The 19,460-nt window shown below is 37.2% G+C and overlaps 1 protein-coding gene across 1 annotated transcript in view; it reads right to left on the reverse strand.

The window, feature by feature from the left end:
* The window catches only part of ADGRL4 (adhesion G protein-coupled receptor L4), a 136,490-nt gene that overhangs the window by 40,835 nt on the left and 76,195 nt on the right, over nt 1-19,460 (reverse strand). The window contains exons 4-8 of the mRNA XM_072648833.1: nt 13,621-13,776; nt 13,134-13,204; nt 10,968-11,147; nt 10,690-10,873; nt 6,723-6,839 (exon numbers count right to left, since the gene is read on the reverse strand). Of these exons, the coding sequence (XP_072504934.1) occupies nt 6,723-6,839; nt 10,690-10,873; nt 10,968-11,147; nt 13,134-13,204; nt 13,621-13,776 (708 nt within the window). The remainder of the gene's footprint in view (nt 1-6,722; nt 6,840-10,689; nt 10,874-10,967; nt 11,148-13,133; nt 13,205-13,620; nt 13,777-19,460) is intronic.

Here is a 19,460-nt window from a genome sequence, read left to right on the forward strand (position 1 = left end):
TCTAATACTACCAAACAATCTTACTAGTGCATTTTGGAATGAAAATCTTTACTGGTATTGTAGACCATTAGACATAGAAATGGTCCTTGAAATTGCTTTATTTTAAAAAATTTTTGTTGTTCAGTCATTTTACTGCTGTGTCTAGGCTCTCCATGACCTTATCTGGAATTTTCTTGGTAAAGATACTGGAATGGTTTAACATTTCCTTCTCTAGCTCATTTTATGGATAAAGAAACGGAGACCAACAGGGTAAAATGACTTGTCTAGGATCATACAGGTAATAAGTGTCTGAGGCCAGATTTGAATTCAGAGGAAACTTCTGCCCTAGTACTCTATCCCATGTGCCACTTACTGGCCATTTTAAGGATAAAGGAAAGTAAAGGCCAAAGAAGTTGGCATTTGTTCAAGGTCAAACAAGTGGGAAAACAGGGACCAGAATCTAGGTCTTGTTGCTTTCAGGTCTCTGCCTTTCCCACTGAAGAGTTTGTAATAAGTATAGTATATCTGCATTAAGGAAATTAAAGACTGACTAGACTTACTTAGTAACCACAACATGCTTATGTTGAGTTTGTGGTTAATTAAAATCCTCAAAACTTTTCCTATGAATTGCTTTAAAGTTAGATCATCTACATCCTATATTGTGAGATGATTTTGTAGCTGCTGTCTTGATTTTTTGTTTTTATATTTCTAGCCCTTAGAAGTGCCTGACACATAACAGTTGCTTAATAAAGTGTGTGTTGGTTGACTGATTCATTCTTGTTAAATTTCATTTATTGGTTTTAGTCCATCATTATTATCTATTGAAATAATTTTTAAATCTGGTCATTAATTGAAAGTGACATCTCTCCGTTTTATGTCATCTGCAGATTTTTGTGAACATGCCTTCTCTCACGTAACTCAATGAAAAATTCTGAATAAAACAGTCAAAACCATATGACCATGGCTAGACAATAGGTTCAATCAGCTACAAATCCACCTAACTCACATATTACACCATGTAATTCTGGTTTATGTCACAGCTTTGAATGAATTCTTGATAATATATACACGTCCTCTCTTTCAGCATGGTATGATGGATAAGGTGCTGGATTTGGACTTAGGAAGATCTGGGTTTGAATCTTACTTAGTTGGGTTACCATGGGCAAGTCACTTAACTTCTGTGTGCTTCAATTTCTTCATTTGTAAAAAAGTGGGTTGGTGGATTTCACAACCCCAAAGATACCTTAGATATTTAAAACTGATTCTATGATCCTTTGTATGCATTCTTTTAAAATTTGAGTTCATCAGAGAGCTTTTTATGCAACACATTGGTTTCTTTAGATGCTTCCTCTTTTCCTTCCTAACCTATAGTATTAAACATTTTGGTCAGATTCACATTTTATAGATTTTTTCCTTCCCCTCCCCTCGTCTTTGTTGTCAATAATGCCGCTAAATAGTAAGTAAATTGGGGATGTGGCCAGTGAGGTGGTAAGATTGCAGTTATCTGAGATTTTCCCCTGAAACATGAAAAGAAATCTTAAATGTTAAAAAAAAAACCCTCCAAACCCAAAAACCTGGTCCATGCCTCTGCAGACTACTGTGTTGGGATTGGAAGCTCAATTCCGTGTGGACAGTCTTGGGCGGGTAAAGGTGGGAGCTTCTAAATCTTAGAGCTCTCACGAGACCCCCCCAGGAAACGGCAGGGGATCGAGGTGAACCGAGCTATCTCGAGTAATTCCGCCTCTTCCCGTGAGAAACGTGATGGGAGAGAGATCTCCCCGCCCTCGAGATTGTCCCGGATCTGGGCACACCTAGTTACCTAACAGCACGGTATTCAGATGCAAACTATGCGGCTGAAGGTTAAGTAGGATTGAGGAAGCCTGAAAGCTCTCTTAGCACGTGAGGAGCCAAGAGGACAGTAGGCTCCGCTTCTCTTCTTTCCTCTCTCCCCTCCCCCTCTCTCCCCACTTGTACTTCTACTTCCAATCCCTTAAGATCCTAGCCTCCTTAGGAAATCTCCTCCTCTTCCTCCTAAGGAAGATCTCCCTGCACTTGTAACCTAGACCCTGAAATAAAGCTCAACCCTTGTTCGACTCTGGAACGTCCTTTCTCTCATATGAGCATCCGGTTTTGGCCAACTGAAGACCTCGGAGGTGAGGTAAGAAGACTCGGGTAGCCCACACAGGCCTCTAGGCCTAGCAGTTGGCGCCCCAACAGAGGACTGGGAGCGCAGATAATCCTGGGTGCTTTGGGAACACCCGGAAGGGGCTGTGAAAGAAGAGAGTCCCGAATCCTAGATTTGGAAGGAAAGAGTGAGAGAAGCTTCCCACACCCATGGGAAAAGGGCAGAGATGGGGAATCTATTGCCAGTAATAAAGCCAGAGGAACAGGAGGTCTGGGCTGAGAAACTTCACAGGGAATGCAGGAAGGCGGGGGTCACAATAGAGTTAGATGACCTCCGAGAATTTTGTAAAAGGATTTGGAAAGTTTCTCCTTGGCTCAAGCAGATTAAGAGCCTTTTGGAAGGGCCGGAGAGACCAGGGCGGAATTGGAATGAGAGTGGAAGCGGAGAGAGGGGAGGGGAGGACCCAGGCAAGCAGAAAGTTAAGCGGAAAGTTAAGGAGAGTAAAGAAAAAATAGACTCGGAGCTCCATCTAGCGGATGGAAAAGGCGAGGCAGGGGAGAATACGCCGTGCCTTCCCTCTGCGCCTCCTTATAACCTGCTCCATTGGTCAGACAGTTCAGGGCCACAGTCCAGTTTGGAAAAAGGAATAAGAAAGGCTATAGAGAATGGAGAAGATGTAGGGACATTTCCTGTGCTAGAAATAGCGGACCCCAGTGTCCCCGGTGGCGTTTGAAGGAGCCACATACCCATAGAGTGGAAGAGAGTGGCGACTCTTAAAGAGGCTTGTACCAAGCATGGCCCTAATTCACCCTTTGTCATAGCCATGCTTGAAACTCTCAGTGGTCAGTTCGTTCTGACTCATAATGACTGGAAGAGCTTAGCTAGAGCCTGCCTTACCCCTGGGCAGAATGTGATTTGGGTATCAGAATTTTCTCAGAGGGTAAAGAGCACTACCGGTGGGCTAGGGGCTCAGGCCCCCCAGGCTTATCAACGATTTACAAGAACAAGGCAGTTTGAAGCTACAGGAAACCAATTACAGTACTTGGCCGCCGATTATGTCTTGATTGCCTGAATGGCTATTAGCCACCTCAGGATGAGGTTATCAAATTTTTAGTAAGGGCCATTGCTGTTGCTCTGGAGTCCCCACCCTTGAATTGGAAGTCAGACACCCCGATTTGGGTGGAGCAATGGCCCCTGACTCCAGAAAAACTCCAGGCACTACAACTACTGGTTAAGGAGCAATTAGCACCCTGGAATGCTCCTGTGTTTGTTAAAAAGAAAAAATCCGGGAAATTCAGGTTCCTTACAGATGTTAATCAAGCATTTGTAAGCACCTGGCAGCAGCTATACCTAAGTAAAGAGCCAGTATGCATTCTTATCAATCTTACCTTAAAGGCGATCCTCGCTAAACAAAGAAGGGGAAAAGGTCGCCTAATACAATCAGAGCTTGATACAGCTGTCTCAAAAGGCTCACATACTACTCCAGCTATGAGACATTTTAAGATACTAATATGGGGTCGAGGGTATGTTTGTGTCTCCACAGGAAAAGGTGATGCGTGGATTCCCATTAGAAGGCTCTGTAGGTGTAAACCGATGTCGGAGACGGCGGAGACGCAGGAGGCGGAGACCCCGGAGAGCCCGGAGACCCCGGAGAAGGATCATGCACCACCTGAGTCTGCTGCTGACAGCTTTAACCTTGCTGCCCAGAGAGGAGGCAGCACTCATCACAACCGCAGACACTGCTGCTGACAGCTTCCCATCTAGGCATCTCTTTCCACTGGCTGAAGGAGGACTTTGATATCACAAACCCAGGACATTGGGGGGGGGGAGGAGGTGGCCAATTTTCCACCTGTATAGATCCATTTGCAAGATTAAGGGGGGTGGTGATGTGTAAGGCACCAACACCAGCTGCTCCTCTTAAAAAATGCTTTGGGATTAGTTGATTGCACTTCCCCTGTTGTAACTCAGCCATTTAGTTTCATCTTTGTTTTATTTGATGCCTCCCTTTGTCAGCTGTGCTAGCTGCAGATTTCTGTGTGAATGAAGTCTTGTTGTAGGGTACTCATATGCTAAAGGCCTTCCTAATCCACTCAGCCTCCAGCCACTGTTTGCTCTAGAGCCAGGTGCGCTCCGCGCATAACAAAGAAGGGGATATGTTGGGATTGGAAGCTCAATTCCGTGTGGACAGTCTTGGGCGGGTAAAGGTGGGAGCTTCTAAATCTTAGAGCTCTCACTAGACCCCCCCAGGAAACGGCAGGGGATCGAGGTGAACCGAGCTATCTCGAGTAATTCCGCCTCTTCCCGTGAGAAACGTGATGGGAGAGAGATCTCCCCGCCCTCGAGATTGTCCCGGATCTGGGCGCACCTAGTTACCTAACAGCACGGTATTCAGATGCAAACTATGCGGCTGAAGGTTAAGTAGGATTGAGGAAGCCTGAAAGCTCTCTTAGCATGTGAGGAGCCAAGAGGACAGTAGGCTCCGCTTCTCTTCTTTCCTCTCTCCCCTCCCCCTCTCTCCCTGCTTGTACTTCTACTTCCAATCCCTTAAGATCTTAGCCTCCTTAGGAAATCTCCTCCTCTTCCTCCTAAGGAAGATCTCCCTGCACTTGTAACCTAGACCCTGAAATAAAGCTCAACCCTTGTTCGACTCTGGAACGTCCTTTCTCTCATATGAGCATCCGGTTTTGGCCAGCCGAAGACCTCGGAGGTGAGGTAAGAAGACTCGGGTAGCCCACACAGGCCTCTAGGCCTGGCACTACTGAACACTCCTACTGCAAACTTTTACTCTAAAACTCACAAAGAATCATTGAAGTAAAACTATTGAAACATCTCCATAGAAAATTTAGCCATTATTTGCCATGTAATTTTGGGTGTCTTAGTAAACTGAGTTCTTTCTATAGAATAGAAATGGATACTGCAGAGGGGGAAGGTCGACAAGGATGAAGGCACTGCTTCTTGCCTACTATTGCTGATTTAAAATGAATATGTCTACAATGAAATAAAAAAAACACAAGTTAATAGAGTAAATCCAAATTTACATAAAAGAAACCACATAATCTCTGGTGTCTTAAAGATCTAACTTAATAACCTTTCCAATAATTCAGCCTCAAAGTTTCTTGATATTCTCACTGAATTTCTCTAATGAAATTAATCATTTACTTGAACTATTTCTTACACAGGAATACCAGTAAGAACCTAGCAGGTGAGTTTTTGGGAAATTTACAAAAGCTGAAGAGGGAGAAGGGAGTAGGGGCATAGAACTTGTTAGGTGACAGATATTTCTGCCAAATCTACCCTAAAAGAGAAGTGACTGCCTGGGGGTTTATAATGAGAGAGACCCTATGGTCATGGACCTCTGACAATTTTTAAACAAATTAGTCTGCCATATAGCACAGCATATGGATATGAGCTTGCTAAGAGCAAGAGAGAGAGGGAAATGGGCTATTATTTCTCTGCTCACTCATAGTGACCTGTACCTCTTTTAGAGGACAAACATATTCTGCTTTGAATTATAGTTATTCTTATACATACCTCTTCTTCCTGATTAGCTTATACGTTGCCTAAAGGAAGGAATATTTTCTTTTTTTAAATCTTTCTCATTGTTCATTACTACATATAGAGTAGAAAGCAATAAATGTTTGTTGAGCTGAATCCAACAAAGCAAATAGACATTTAAGTGCTTACTGTGCACAAAACATTGAACTGAATATATATGACAATCTAGTGAATAATTATTTTTGATGCATGTTACAGTTGATGTTCTTTTTAATCAACAAATTCAGTTCAACAAATATATGTGCTTACCATATGATGTGTGTGTATAATATATAAAATGTGGTTATCTATCTATCTATCTATCTATCTATCTATCTATCTATCTATCTATCTATCAAACTCAGTTCTGTACTCTGCTAAGAGTAGTTACTAGATATGTTGTTTTTCAGTTGCATCTGACTCTTCGAAATCCCATTTAGGGTTTCTTGGAAAAGACACTGAAGGACTTTGCCATTTCCTTCTCCAGTTCATTTGACTGATGAGTAAACTGAGGCAAATAAGGTTAAGTGACTTGCACAGGATCATACAGCTAGTAAGTATCTGAGGCCAGATTTGAATTCAGGATGATGAGTCTTCCTGACTCTAGGTCTGGATCTCTGTCCACTGTACCATTTAGCTGCCCTATTTCTTGTTATACATTTACTGAGTTAGAAAAAAAAAAACCAACCATAATGTGTTAAGAATGCACACACACAGACACATACACAAAATTTAATACTTATTCAGGTCAGTTTTCTGGACATTATACATCTATACAAACACAAACGTTCCCACAATTTGGTCCACATATGATTTCACTGGCATAGGAAGCATTCCCACAATTAATTTATATGAGTTTGTCCTCTGCAACTTAAAGTCTTCGAAGTTGATTAAGTAACATGCTCAGGATCACACAGCTAGTCACCCAGCTAGTATATATGAAGCCCTCAACTCCAAGGCCACTATTTCTGTGACATAATCTAATAAGGTCCCTTTCAGTTGAACAAATATTTATTAAACACTAAGTGCATGCTATGGTTCTTATAAAAAATAAAACATAAATAAAAGGAGGCGGTTCTCTTACCGTTAGAATCATATTCATCTTTTCTCTTTGGGCAGATTTTTATATAATTTCCTTCCATGTTCACATGAGGATGAATATGTTTCATATGATGAGAATCAAAAGCAAATAATTTGAGTCCTGAAAAGAAGCAATACAAATCTTACATTTTTTTAAAATAGTGTAATGAATAAAACTTTTATAGTTATAAAATGACCATACATTATTAAGTCTCTTCACATGATCTACATCCTTTTCAATGAAGACAGTTAGCATATATCTGGATATTAATAGTCAGGTCCATATACAGGGTGTGCCAAAAATCTCAGTGCAGTTTTAAAGCTTTCATAGCTTATTGTTGTTATTTTTATGTCATTCCAGGTGTCCAACTCCTCATGACTCGACTTGGGGTTTTCTTGGCAAAGATACTGAAGTGGTTTGCCATTTCCTTCTCCAGTTCTTTTTACAGATGAGGAAACGGAGGCAAACAGGGTTAAGTAACTTGCTTAGGGTAGCTAGCAAGTGTCTGAGGACAGATTTGAACTCAGGAAGATGAGTCTTCCTGACCCCAAGCCTGGCACTTTATCCACTGAAACACATAACTATCCCAGAGTAGCTTATTAGCTATCAGTTATAAGCACTATAACTAAAAAATAATTTGAGGCTATTAAAGTTCCAAACTACAGTAAGATTTTTGGGACACCCTGTATTTGTAGCTTAAATGTTTACTTTTCCCCCTGAAATTCCACTTTTAATTTACCCTGTATCAAATGAGATAAAGGTACATGCATTTTGAATTGACTGTAAATCACAACTAAAATCCTTACAAAGAAATTTAATATTTCTGGCTTTCAAAGTAAGTCAGACAGATGGGTTTGAATCACAACTCTGAGATTATTTTCTAAATACTATTGGGCCAGGCATTTCTGCGACCCTCATCTGTAAAAAGTGGGGATCTAAAAAAGAAGGCATTCTAACTCTCTGATGCACTCTCATTAATACTAGGATGCTAAGGCATCCATAGATGGCCCAGTAATACAATATAATAAGTAACTAGATTCTCATTTTAGGTGAAGTATATTTCACATACTCAATCACACTGGAATTATTATATGGAAATTAAGGTTTTTTCTATGCTAACTACAATAATACAGTCTTTCACTTCACATTAATAATGAGTCTTAATAATATTAAAAATACCCCAATGTGTTTGTGATTTCACTGATGCATGTGTCCCCTCCAATGATACTCATTGTAACCTATCCACATCTTCTAATTCTGTGTTCATTGTCCATGGCAGGCTCCCTGAAGCCTGGTACGGTGTGTTTGTATGTGTTACAGGACTTTTTTTGCTTTTCCTGACACTGAAAGAATATATGCCTGTGTACTCATTAACTCTTCTTCATGGCCTGTTGGACATGAATGGTCCATCTTCATCAACCACACATTTCTCTGATGACTTTATTTCTGTTAGGCATTGCAGCTAGCTAACATCTACCATAAACGTCTTTATTTCTCTGAGTGACATTCACAATTTTTTCTATCAACTGTACTATTCCATAACTAGCAACTGTACAATATTGACATAATAATATCAGGGTTTAAATGATGGAACTTTTGGTGGATGGCGCAGCGAAGTTCAAGGAGTTTTGCAATTTCTAAAAGCAGTTCAACCTATTCTTTTGTTTAATTCTGGTTCAAATCATTGTCCACTTTTGCTATATGTCTAAGATTTTACATATATACATATCTACACACATTCATATATCTATACATATATGCTGTCTTAAAATTCTTAATGTAGTTTTAAGTTAAGAAGTTAAAGTAAAGCTTTCAAGGCTTTTAAAACTCCACTACAACTTTTGGGACAACCCTGTACACACTCTACACATATATGAATGTATACGTGTTTTTATATATATTGTGTATATACACACATTGCCTTTTTGAATATCTATATATACTTACACAATATAAATGCATATATGAATATAGAAGTTTATACATATCTATAGCTATACAGAGCTATAACTACAGAAATGTATCTCTCTGTATATATTTAGCTTAGATACATACATAAAGATAACTCTGGTGCCTCTTCATACATACATATGCATGCATACATAATACATGCACATATAAAGGCTGACATATACTCATACTTGTACAAAATATACACACAAATAGATCTACCTATCCTGATGGTTGAGCTCTATAAGTGTGCACATATAGATATATCCACATATCCACATGCATGTATATAGGAACATAGTCTAATTGAATGCCGTAATCTGAACAACAGGCAGAATCAATTCACTTAATTTTCATCTGGTGGGTAGTAATATCATCAGGTCAAAAACTATGAATGGTGAGATTTCACCTAGGAGGTTTTCATTCTTCTGGAATATGATGTAACCAGAGTGATATTACCTGAAAACAGCACCATCTGGAGGAACTTGCCATCCCAGAGGAATCGTTCATCACCTTGAACTTGATACTATATTTTCTCCATCACAGTGGTGAATAATACTTTTGGGGAGCATATATTTCCTCACCATTGTTAATCATCAAGTGGTCATCAAACAAGTTATATCTATTGTTCTATCTTCCAAAGAATCCTAAATCGTTGTGATATGTGTGTGTGTGTGTGTGTGTAATTAGACATAAAAGTTGATGGTTTACATGACTGCCTTTACTGAGTATAAATATGATCCAAGATATTTTCCATGCCTTTGATATCTTTTTATCCTTCAAATACGTTGTGGACCAATTCCTGAACACTCATATTATGCCACCTTCAACACAGATCTCATCTATTTATACCTGGTTTAACCCAATTGCTTTTACCACCTTTATTCCTTTGAATGCCAGTTTTACCTATTCTGTGAGCATGTACTAGAGTGTGATTAATTAGAGTTCAAGTGTCACGACTTTAGAATCCTTTGATGGTGAAAAAAGTCTGATATAATACTAATGTAACTAGAACAACAACAGTAACAACAATAATAATATTTGGTATTTATATTTTAGAAATGAATGGCATTATTCTCCTCACAATAATTCATTGGATTAAGGAGCTTGAATAGTGTTTTCTCCATTTTAAAGATTAGGAAACTGAGGGACATAGAAGTTAAATGATATATTAACCTCAAATGGTTAGTAAATGATGAAACCAAAATATGAACCCAAATCTTGTGAAATTCAATTGATTGCTATTTACAATATGTGAAATTGCCTCAATGTTGACATGTATCAGGGTATACATAATACAGAACCCAGGAACTCTCTCAGAAATTTGACCAGTTCCCTGGAATGCCCCCTAAAGGCATTCTAGGGCTAATTTCATATTTCACAGTGTGAGAATCCAGAAAAGGAAGGATCACTGTTTATTATTGTTTAAATGTCTTGCTAATTTTGAAGTTTGCTTTCTCAAAGAAGTATATGTGTGGATAAGGGGAGTGCTTTGGATAAAGCATTTCTTGATTAATTAGGTTAATTAGAAAATCTCTAGAAAATGAAGAAGGGGAGAAAGTACAATTTTCCTGGTATGGGTAGCACCAGATGTCACACTATAGTGTCAAAATCAGAGAGTAGCAGGGGTTGAGGGAGTTACTTAGGAGGGAAGAAATAGGTTTACACCCATTAATTAATGTTTTTGACATTAGAAAATGCCAAAATAATTTTTGATGGCTAATATAGAAATGTTTTGCATGACTTCACATGTATAATGGGCATCATATCGATTTCCTTTTCAATGGATGTGGGAGGTCCTAGAAAAAGGGAAACAATTTGGAATTCAAAATAAAAAAAATCATATTAAAAAGGAAATTATAACATTAAAATGCTGCTATAATTTTTTTTTTGGAAAATATGAGTTTATACACCAATAGTGTAAACCTAAAATTCTGCTGTTAATTTTTTTTATTTGAGAAGAAAATGAAACCATATTTCAAGACCAGAGTGTTGCATATGGAGTGATTTCTTTCCTTACCCATGTCACTTGAATTAATCTCTAACTGGGTTGTCTTTTTGAAGTTCTGGGACATGATTAGCATGGTCTTCTCCGCTGTGTGCATCAGTTTAGTGAGACTTGTTCTTCTATTATCTGTAGACAGCTTGTTCCAAATTGTCATTTTATCCTTTTGAACCAAATTGTTTACGGTGTTAACAAAAACCTATTGGCAGGAGAAACATGTTTTTTTAGTGTTGGAGTCTCTTGCTATTTACAGGAGTGGAGAAAAATAAAAACACAAGCCTCGGGCTACTTACGTTAATAGTTGTATTTGTAAATGTTTCCTTCTCAGAGACATTGCTACTCATGTAACTCAAGAATGGGGAAGAAGCAGACAGTGCTTCGACATTAGTAAGGACATCAATGGGGAAAAGTGCTTGTCCAGATTTTTGGTAGATTTCTTGCAGCAGATTCAAGGGTTCCTTTATGTGCTTAATCTGGGAAGAAAAGAGGGGTGACAGTGCCAGAAGGAAGGAAATCACTATATAGCACTGAATACTAATTATTTTTCAAGATTAAAATATGACTCTTTTTTTCTGAGAATGTTCTGTTGACTTGGGTAGTAGTATGTAGACAACCATTTGGACATATGTATACTTGTATGTACATACATATGTATAAACATGCACACATACAGATATATACAGATAGGTATATATGTATGTGTATATAAGACCTGTGATTTTCTTGGTGCAGGAAGCTTCTGGTGAGGAATTTCCTTTACAATATAGGTGGGTACCTTCTTTACAACTTAGTCGTAGAAAGTTGGCTAGAACAAGTCACTGTATAAGAAGAATTTGAACATAGATCTTCCTGGATTCAATAACAGCTTTCTATCTACTCTATTATAGTTTTTATTTTTCTGTAAATAAGATAATGATGCTAACTACAAACCTTGATTTGGACCCAGGGATTAGTTAGTTATACAATCTGACCAAATAACATCAACAGAGGCAATTATTCTGGGAAATAACAGCAATCTTTTCAGGATAGTGATGGACAGTTCTACAGCAATGTGTGCTACAGTGGAAAGGCTCACTAGCCAGAGCACCTGAATTCTGCCTACTAACTATGGTCTTGGTTAGGTCATGTAATTTCCTTGGGTCTCACTTTTCTAATCTCTAAAAAGAGAGGATTGAAGGAGGTGACCTATTATGTCCTTTCCCATAGCTCTAAGTCTATGATCCTCCTCTAGATTCATGATCAGAGATGTCAGAAACTTCTCTTGATTAAACTTTCTCCACTGGTGCTTATCAGTACCCACTCAATGACTTAAGAATCTTAGAGTTATCTGAAACTCCTGTCCATGATCATAATTAGTGCTTGTCAGAGGTAAGACTTTGATCCTCTCTTTTCTGACTCCAAAGGTGGTTATCCATGGTACCAAAGCTGATTCGTGTTACCATGAGGTCTGTCTGGTACTGCACAAAAGCAAATAACTTATCTTATAGTTCTTCTTTCTTGCTGTATACCTAGTATACATACATACACATACACACACACACACACACACACACACACACATATATATATATATATTCAAATGTACGTTAATTAATAGATGTATCAAGATAGGAAATAATTTTTCTAAAAAAAAAAGCACTCAGCTAAATATTAAATAATAAGTTAATCATTGAATTAGACTTTTGAATCTGACCCAGGAAGCCCTTTTAGGCTTGATGATAGGGGAACTTTATTTCTGATGCTATCCAAATGCTCATGGCTGTGATTCACTGACTCAATCACTTTAGAAACTGGTTGTCTTACCAATATATTCATTTATGCCACCTTTTCTTTGAAATTTGCTTCTTTGATGGTTAGATTATGGTTACATAATGTTTTTGACTTGGATTTACAAAGGCCCAGATTCACATACTGCTTCTGACACTAGCTATGTGACCTTGGGCAAGTCCCTTAACCACTCTGTGCCTCCTCATTTTTCTCATTTGTAAAATGAAGGAATTGGATTAGATGATCTCAAAGCTTTCTTCCAATTCTAAATCAATTATCCTATCAACTTAAGTGCTCCTTTGAATGGCACAAAATAAGGCTGGCTTTTGCTATCTTGTCAGCTGTCCTCACTTTTTTTATTGAGTACATTTGCCATCATGCCAAGTAATTAATCACAAAGTACAACTACATGTGGAAAAAACTCTATCTTCACTATTATCACTAAGCAACAGAAAGGGTTTGGTTATTTTCCAGTTCATCAAATTTTTGATACTACCCAAACAAATTATAGGAAATTAACAAGCTAATTAAGCCTTAGATTTAAATAAGTAAGCTACTTCCAATGTTCTAGAAGTCTAACTGAAGGCTCCCATTCCTAAAAAATCATTCTGAAAGCATATTTACAGAAACAAAAGTGTCAAATTCAAATAAACCATGATCTTAAAAGCTTATGCATAAGCCATTCTACTTACTTCAATTAACGTTTTGTTAATATTTGCAGCAATGCAGACATCATCTAAATGACAGTTTGCCTTCACATTTTCTGTAGAAAAAGAAAATTCACCATCTGGTAACTTTGTTTTATATACTGCAAATGTTTTATTGAATAATTCAATTCCAAGTTATTAAGTAGCATATATGCTTACTGGATATATTTGAATAATTTCCAATGATATATGGATCCTTTCCTCAAACTATTAAAAACAAAACAAAACAAAACAAAAGCACATTTCTCAACATGTCTGATTTTTTGTGCGTGTGTGTGTTCAGAATAATCTTATTTTCATTCAGCAACTTGACTTAAGGTACTGTGCATGTCAATTTCACCCTCATGTAGTTGTAATGACAATGTTTCGCTTCTCTTGCTGATGAACCTTACTGGGACCCCAAGGAACAGTGGTGGTTTCCTTAGAAGAGGTCATTCTATCATAACACAGACACCTTTATAGTATCATTTACCTTGGCAGTAAGTGCCATCATTTGGCTTAAATTGCAATTTTCCTGTGGATGGCTGATAACCTTCTTTGCAGGCGCAGTGATACCCTCCATGTACGTTTTCACATTTAGCATGATCCCCACAGGCACCTGGAGTTGCTTCTCGACACTCATCTATATCTGCAAATATTGTGAGAAATTGAATTTTTTTATTAAGTATTTACAGACTAACACCTTGCTACCTTGTTGATAATAATATTGCATCCTGCTAGCCATTTCATAACAAAATTGTTCTAAAAAAGTGAGGAAATAGAAAACCAAATGTAATGGGAACACGTCTGAAAATGCTATCAAGAAGCAATGACAAGGTAACTTTAGCTGAACACCTCAAAAAAAGCATTTGGCTTAAACAATCAGTTCTGATATGATGGTGAAAAATGTTTCAGAGACCAAATTCATGTGAGCATTTCTTTTCTCCTATAAACAAAGATTAAACACCAAAAAAGCGTTCAGCTATTCAGGTGACTGAAATCAGTTTGAGGACATTCTTTATGAGTAATTTAATATAGAATTGTTTCTTTAAAAGGTTTGTTTAAAGAGATTTGTTTCTGCTATCTTTTTAATAATATTTAAAATGTAGTTCTTTTTACATATTACTAAAGCAATTACCACAATTCTTTTACTTAGAGACATGAGAAAAAATAAGTAAGGGTCTTTTGCATTAATATTTTCTGAATCTGGTATTTCAAACAAAGTCATGCACTTTAGCTAATGTCAAACACTGAAAAGTACTCCTTAAAGTGTTTGCTTTATCTCATTCAAAATATTTCTTTTTTTTGGCCAAGAGTTATTGCAAACATTAAATTAAATGACAATTTCATTTTGTTACAGTGTTGGCTACAATACAGTTCTCTCTAAGGTTAGCCTGCCTCAGCTTTGTATGTGTATGGGTCCTCTAATCAGCTCCCAAAATGATCTTTTTAAAGCAGATCCGATCATGTCATTGTCCTATTACATAAATTTCAGTGACTCCCTGTTACCTCTAGGATCAAATATAAAGTCTTCCATTTGGCTGTTAAAGTCTTTCAAAACCTGTCCCCTTTCTACCTTTCCATTCTTTTCCTTATTTTTAAATTAAATTTTATTTTAAGATCTGCATCCTTTCTTTCCAAACTTCCTTGGTCCCTTCAATTTCTCCTACTTTTCTTACTCTCTACTCCCTGGCTCTATGATCTCTATGATCTAGTGACACTGACTTTATTTCTGGTCTTCAATGTTCAAATTCCATGATGCACTATATCTCATGTCTTGAATATTCTCCTTCCTCAGCTCAACCTCTTGGCTTCTCTCAAGACTTTACTCAAACCAGACATTCAACAGGAAGCTTTTCTTTTTCCCTCAAATTGCTAGAAGCTTCCCTCTGAGATTATCTACCATTTAAATTCTATGCATCTTCTACATGGGCAGCTGGGTGGTACAGTAGATAGAGTGCCATGCAGAGAGTCAAGAAGACTCATCTTTCTGAGTTCACATCTGGCTTCAAACACTTACTAGTTGTGTGAGTTTGGCAAATCATGTAACTCTGTTTTCTTCAGTTTCCTCATCTGTAAAATGAGCTGGAAAAGGAAATGGCAAAGCACCCATTATCTTTTCCAAGAAAACCCCAGATGGGGTCACAAAGAGTAGTACACAACTGAAACGATGGAACAACGAAAATCGTTCATATACATGGTTGTTTGCATGTTGTCTCCGTCATTAGACTGTGAGCTCTTTCAGGGCAAAGGATGTGTTTCTACTTTTCTTTGTGTCCCCAGAACTTAGCATGGTACCCGTCTAATATTAAGTCCATAAAAAACGCTTGTTTCCTGACTTGTGTATTGATTCATATGTATGTCTCCCATATTAGAAGTAAACTGCTTGAATACAAAGACTTTCATTTTTGTCTTTGTATCTCCAGCACTAAAATAGGACCTGACACATATTAAGCACTTGCTCATGCTTGTTGATAGATTTGTAACCTCGGTGGTGCTATAGTGCTTGGTACACAGCAGGTACTTGATAAATGCTTGCTTGTTTGATTAATTACACTACTGTTTATTAAAAATAAATAAAGTAATTTCTTCACCAATGCAGTTAACCATCCTTCCATAAGTCAGAAGATTGTCTTCATGAGTTGTTCTAGCTGAAAAAGTTCATTACTTGCTGGCTTTTTGTCCTTACATCTCTTTGGTCCTCAATCTGTTGAAAAGCCCATGGTCCTATTCCATTCCATTTCATAATAATTTAAGGAGCTACTGTTTTCCAGATGCTGTGCTGGGCTCTATGGATACAAAGACACATCCTCATATATTTCTTTGAATCCTTCATATTTATCATTTTTTTACAGCACAACACACTCTATTTTATCGATAGAACTCAATTTATTTAGTCATTCTCCAATCAGTAGAAAACTTTTGTTTCCAATTTTATGCTACCGTAAAAAGCATCTATTAGTATTTGATGAATATGGATCTCTTGTTTCTGTTTTTTACCTCCTTGGAGTACATGCTTACTAACGGCATCCATGGGTCAAAGGATATGGATATTTTGCTTTTAGCTTAATTCCAAATTACTTTCTAGAATGATTGAAGCAATTCGCAACCAACCAAAAGTATATTAATGTGTTAACAACATTGGCTATTCCCATCTTTTGTTATTGCTAATTTTGTAATTATTTTGATTTATATTGTCATTTGTAGCTGTCATGTTTAACAGTTTGCATTTCTTTTTTAACATTTATTTCATTTTATTTTATGGAATAAAACAAGCATTTCCATAATGTAGTATCATAAAATGATGATGATTGAGAACAATTTGTTCATATCCCTTGACCAGTTATTCATTGGGAAATGACTTTTGGTCTTTTATACACACACACACACACACACACACACACACACACACACACACGTATTTATATTTTCCCTTATATATCTTTGATATCTGGTACTTATTAGAGATAGGTGATGCAAAGATTTTTTCTACTCAATGTATTTTCTCTTATCCTAACTGCATTGCATTGATTTTATTTGTGTAAAAGCTTTTCAATTTCATGCAACCCAAATTATCTATTTTATTTCCTATCATCACCTCTCTTCTGTTTTTTTTTTAAAGAAGTCTCCTAGTCTATGAGCTATGTCCTATGCTATGAAAGGTACCTGAACGTACTCTCTTCTAAATTTTTAATGATGTGACTGTTAATAATTAGGTCATTTGCACATTTTGAGCTTATTAAGGTAGATAGTGTAAGATGGTCTAAACCTAATTTCTACTAAACTACTTTCCAATTTTCTTAGTACTTCTTGTTAAATAGGGAGTACCTCCCCAAGCAATTTGTGCTTTAAGGTTTGTCATTAATCGAATAATTGGGTTTTATTATTCTCCCTAAAAATTATCTTATATTTCCTTTGCGATATCACTTCAATAGAATATAAGCTTCTCAAGGTCAGAGACTGATTCCTTTTTGTCCAGCTCTAAGATCCTCTGAATGGAAGCTAATTCCCCCTTCCCATTACTTAGGCAGCAGTGCCTATGGAATATCACCAAACTTGAAGCTCTAATGTAATTTTCATTCTAGTTTACACTTACTCTTTTCGTTAACTGGACTAACGCTTTACATGCATAACAGTCTCATGACTGCAGCCTACGTACAGGAAGTTCTAAATGTCACCAATAACTGAATTTCCTGGTTTTGTTTTCATTCTACTCACACCCAAATCAACTAGATATTTTCCAGAATTTACAAAGAGAGAGAAACTTAAAAATGTAATCTTACTTGATAGAGAAAGGAAAATGAATAAAACCCCAATGCTCATGGTACTCAGGACTAAACAGTCCGACCTTTTTAGCAGATGAAGATTGTGTGTGTTATGTGCTCGTGTGCAGATGTGCATGGGATGCATTGAATAAATTTTGCTATATCATAGTATTTGCCAGATTATATGGCTTTTTTATTCAAAGAACTAGAAACAAATCAGGGAGGAAGAAATCATTTTAATTCCTTCTACGGATTTTACAGAAATACGCATTAATATATACAGGTATGCATTCTATGTAAGTAGAATATAACTTTATAGAATTCAATGATTTCGCTAGAGTAGGGTGTTTCTAATGCAAAGGCTCACTTCCTCTAGTACTGAAACAAGAATTTATTAAGCATCTCCTATGTGCTAAGTGCTTTATAACCATATTATTTGATCCTTACAACAACCCTGGGAGGTAGGTACTATTATTGTCCCCATTTTACAGGTAAGGAGACTGAGACAGATTGAGGTTTAGTAACTTGCCAAAGGTTACACAATTAGTAAATGTCTAGGCTGCACGTGAACTCTGAAGGTCTTTCTGACTCCATTTCCTGTGCTCTGTCCATTGTTCCTTTTGGCTGCCTCTACCTGAAAGAGTGATATTTCTTTTTATAACCTCTATTTGCAGTCTTATAAACTCACCTCAGATTGTGTTATAGTGTCCTGGAACACTGAGAGGTTACCGGATTTGCTTATCTGCTACCTACCTTTTGTTGTTGTTGTTAAGCTATGTTCAACTCTTCATGATTCCATGGACCATAGCCCACCAGCACTGTCTGTGAGATTTTCTTGGCAAAGATACGAGAGTGGTTTGTCATTTCCATTGCCAGTGGATTAAGGCAAACAGAAGTTAAATGACTTGTCCAGGGTCACATGGCTAGTAAATGTCTGAGACCAGATTTGAACTCAGGTCATCCTGACTCCAGGCTCAGTGCTCTATCCACTGAATGACCTGTCCCTGTTCCATAGTTAGTATAAGCCAGAATCCAGGATTTGAAGTCAGTTCTTGACTCTAAGGCTAATTATGCCACTCTGCCTCTCTTCTCCTATTACAGTTTTTCATTTTCTATTTACAGTGGATTCTAATGACTATAATTATCAGACCTGTCAAGCTTATGCATGTACCAACATTTGGAATTAGCTGAAATCCAGGGAAAAGAGGCACACTTGTATAAGGTGGTAATAGATGCATTTCTTTGTTCAAATTCCCTGAGGATGATCAAAGTACACAAAGAAAATTACTACAGGATTGAAAAAGAGAAATAGTTGCATGACTGCCAAAGAAAGGTAATCCTTAAGGACAGTAAAAATTGGTGAGAAATAGCATTTTTCCAGAAAAATATGTTTTGCACTGTAATCCTAAAAATAATCCATCAAACAAAACATAGGTAAAATCTTGAGCTGTGGGGGTTGGGTTCAGGATTTCAACACAGCTCTCAATGAATGCCCTGGACCAAAGTGGATTTAAAGTAAGACTCAAGGAAAAGAAGATAATTTGCATTCTACAAAACTTCAATAAAAGAACCTTGTTACAATGGATTTTGAAATAATAAAAATATTGCAACTAAAATAATTTTTCTTTTTTTTAAAAAACTCATCTAGTTAGAGAGAATCTCTCTCTCTCTTCCTCTCTCCCCACCCCATCCCCGTGTGTGTACGAGTGTGTGTGAATGTGTGTAACTTCTAATGGTAATTCTATCCTTGTAAGGCATCATCAAGGGCTGAATAGGGTGACCTTTTGGGATTTGGGGATTTTAAGTAATATGAGCAGAAGAGAAGATGTATTCTGGAAACAAGATATACCAGGGGATGGAGTAACATTCAAATTATATTAAACTCTAATGATTAAGATGTAAGGGTTAGATTTTTTTCCTTCTTATAGCCAAACCACTTATGTTTACAGTTGTAAATGATAATTACAGGCAAATTCCCCATTTTAAGTGGCAGGTCTTTCTCAATGGTAAACTAACAAATATAATCTGCTAGGGAAAAATTAAGACTGAGATACAGTACATTTTCTAG

The sequence above is a fragment of the Notamacropus eugenii genome, chromosome 2, assembly GCF_028372415.1.
Source record: "Notamacropus eugenii isolate mMacEug1 chromosome 2, mMacEug1.pri_v2, whole genome shotgun sequence".
In the NCBI taxonomy this organism is placed as follows: Eukaryota; Metazoa; Chordata; class Mammalia; order Diprotodontia; family Macropodidae; genus Notamacropus; species Notamacropus eugenii.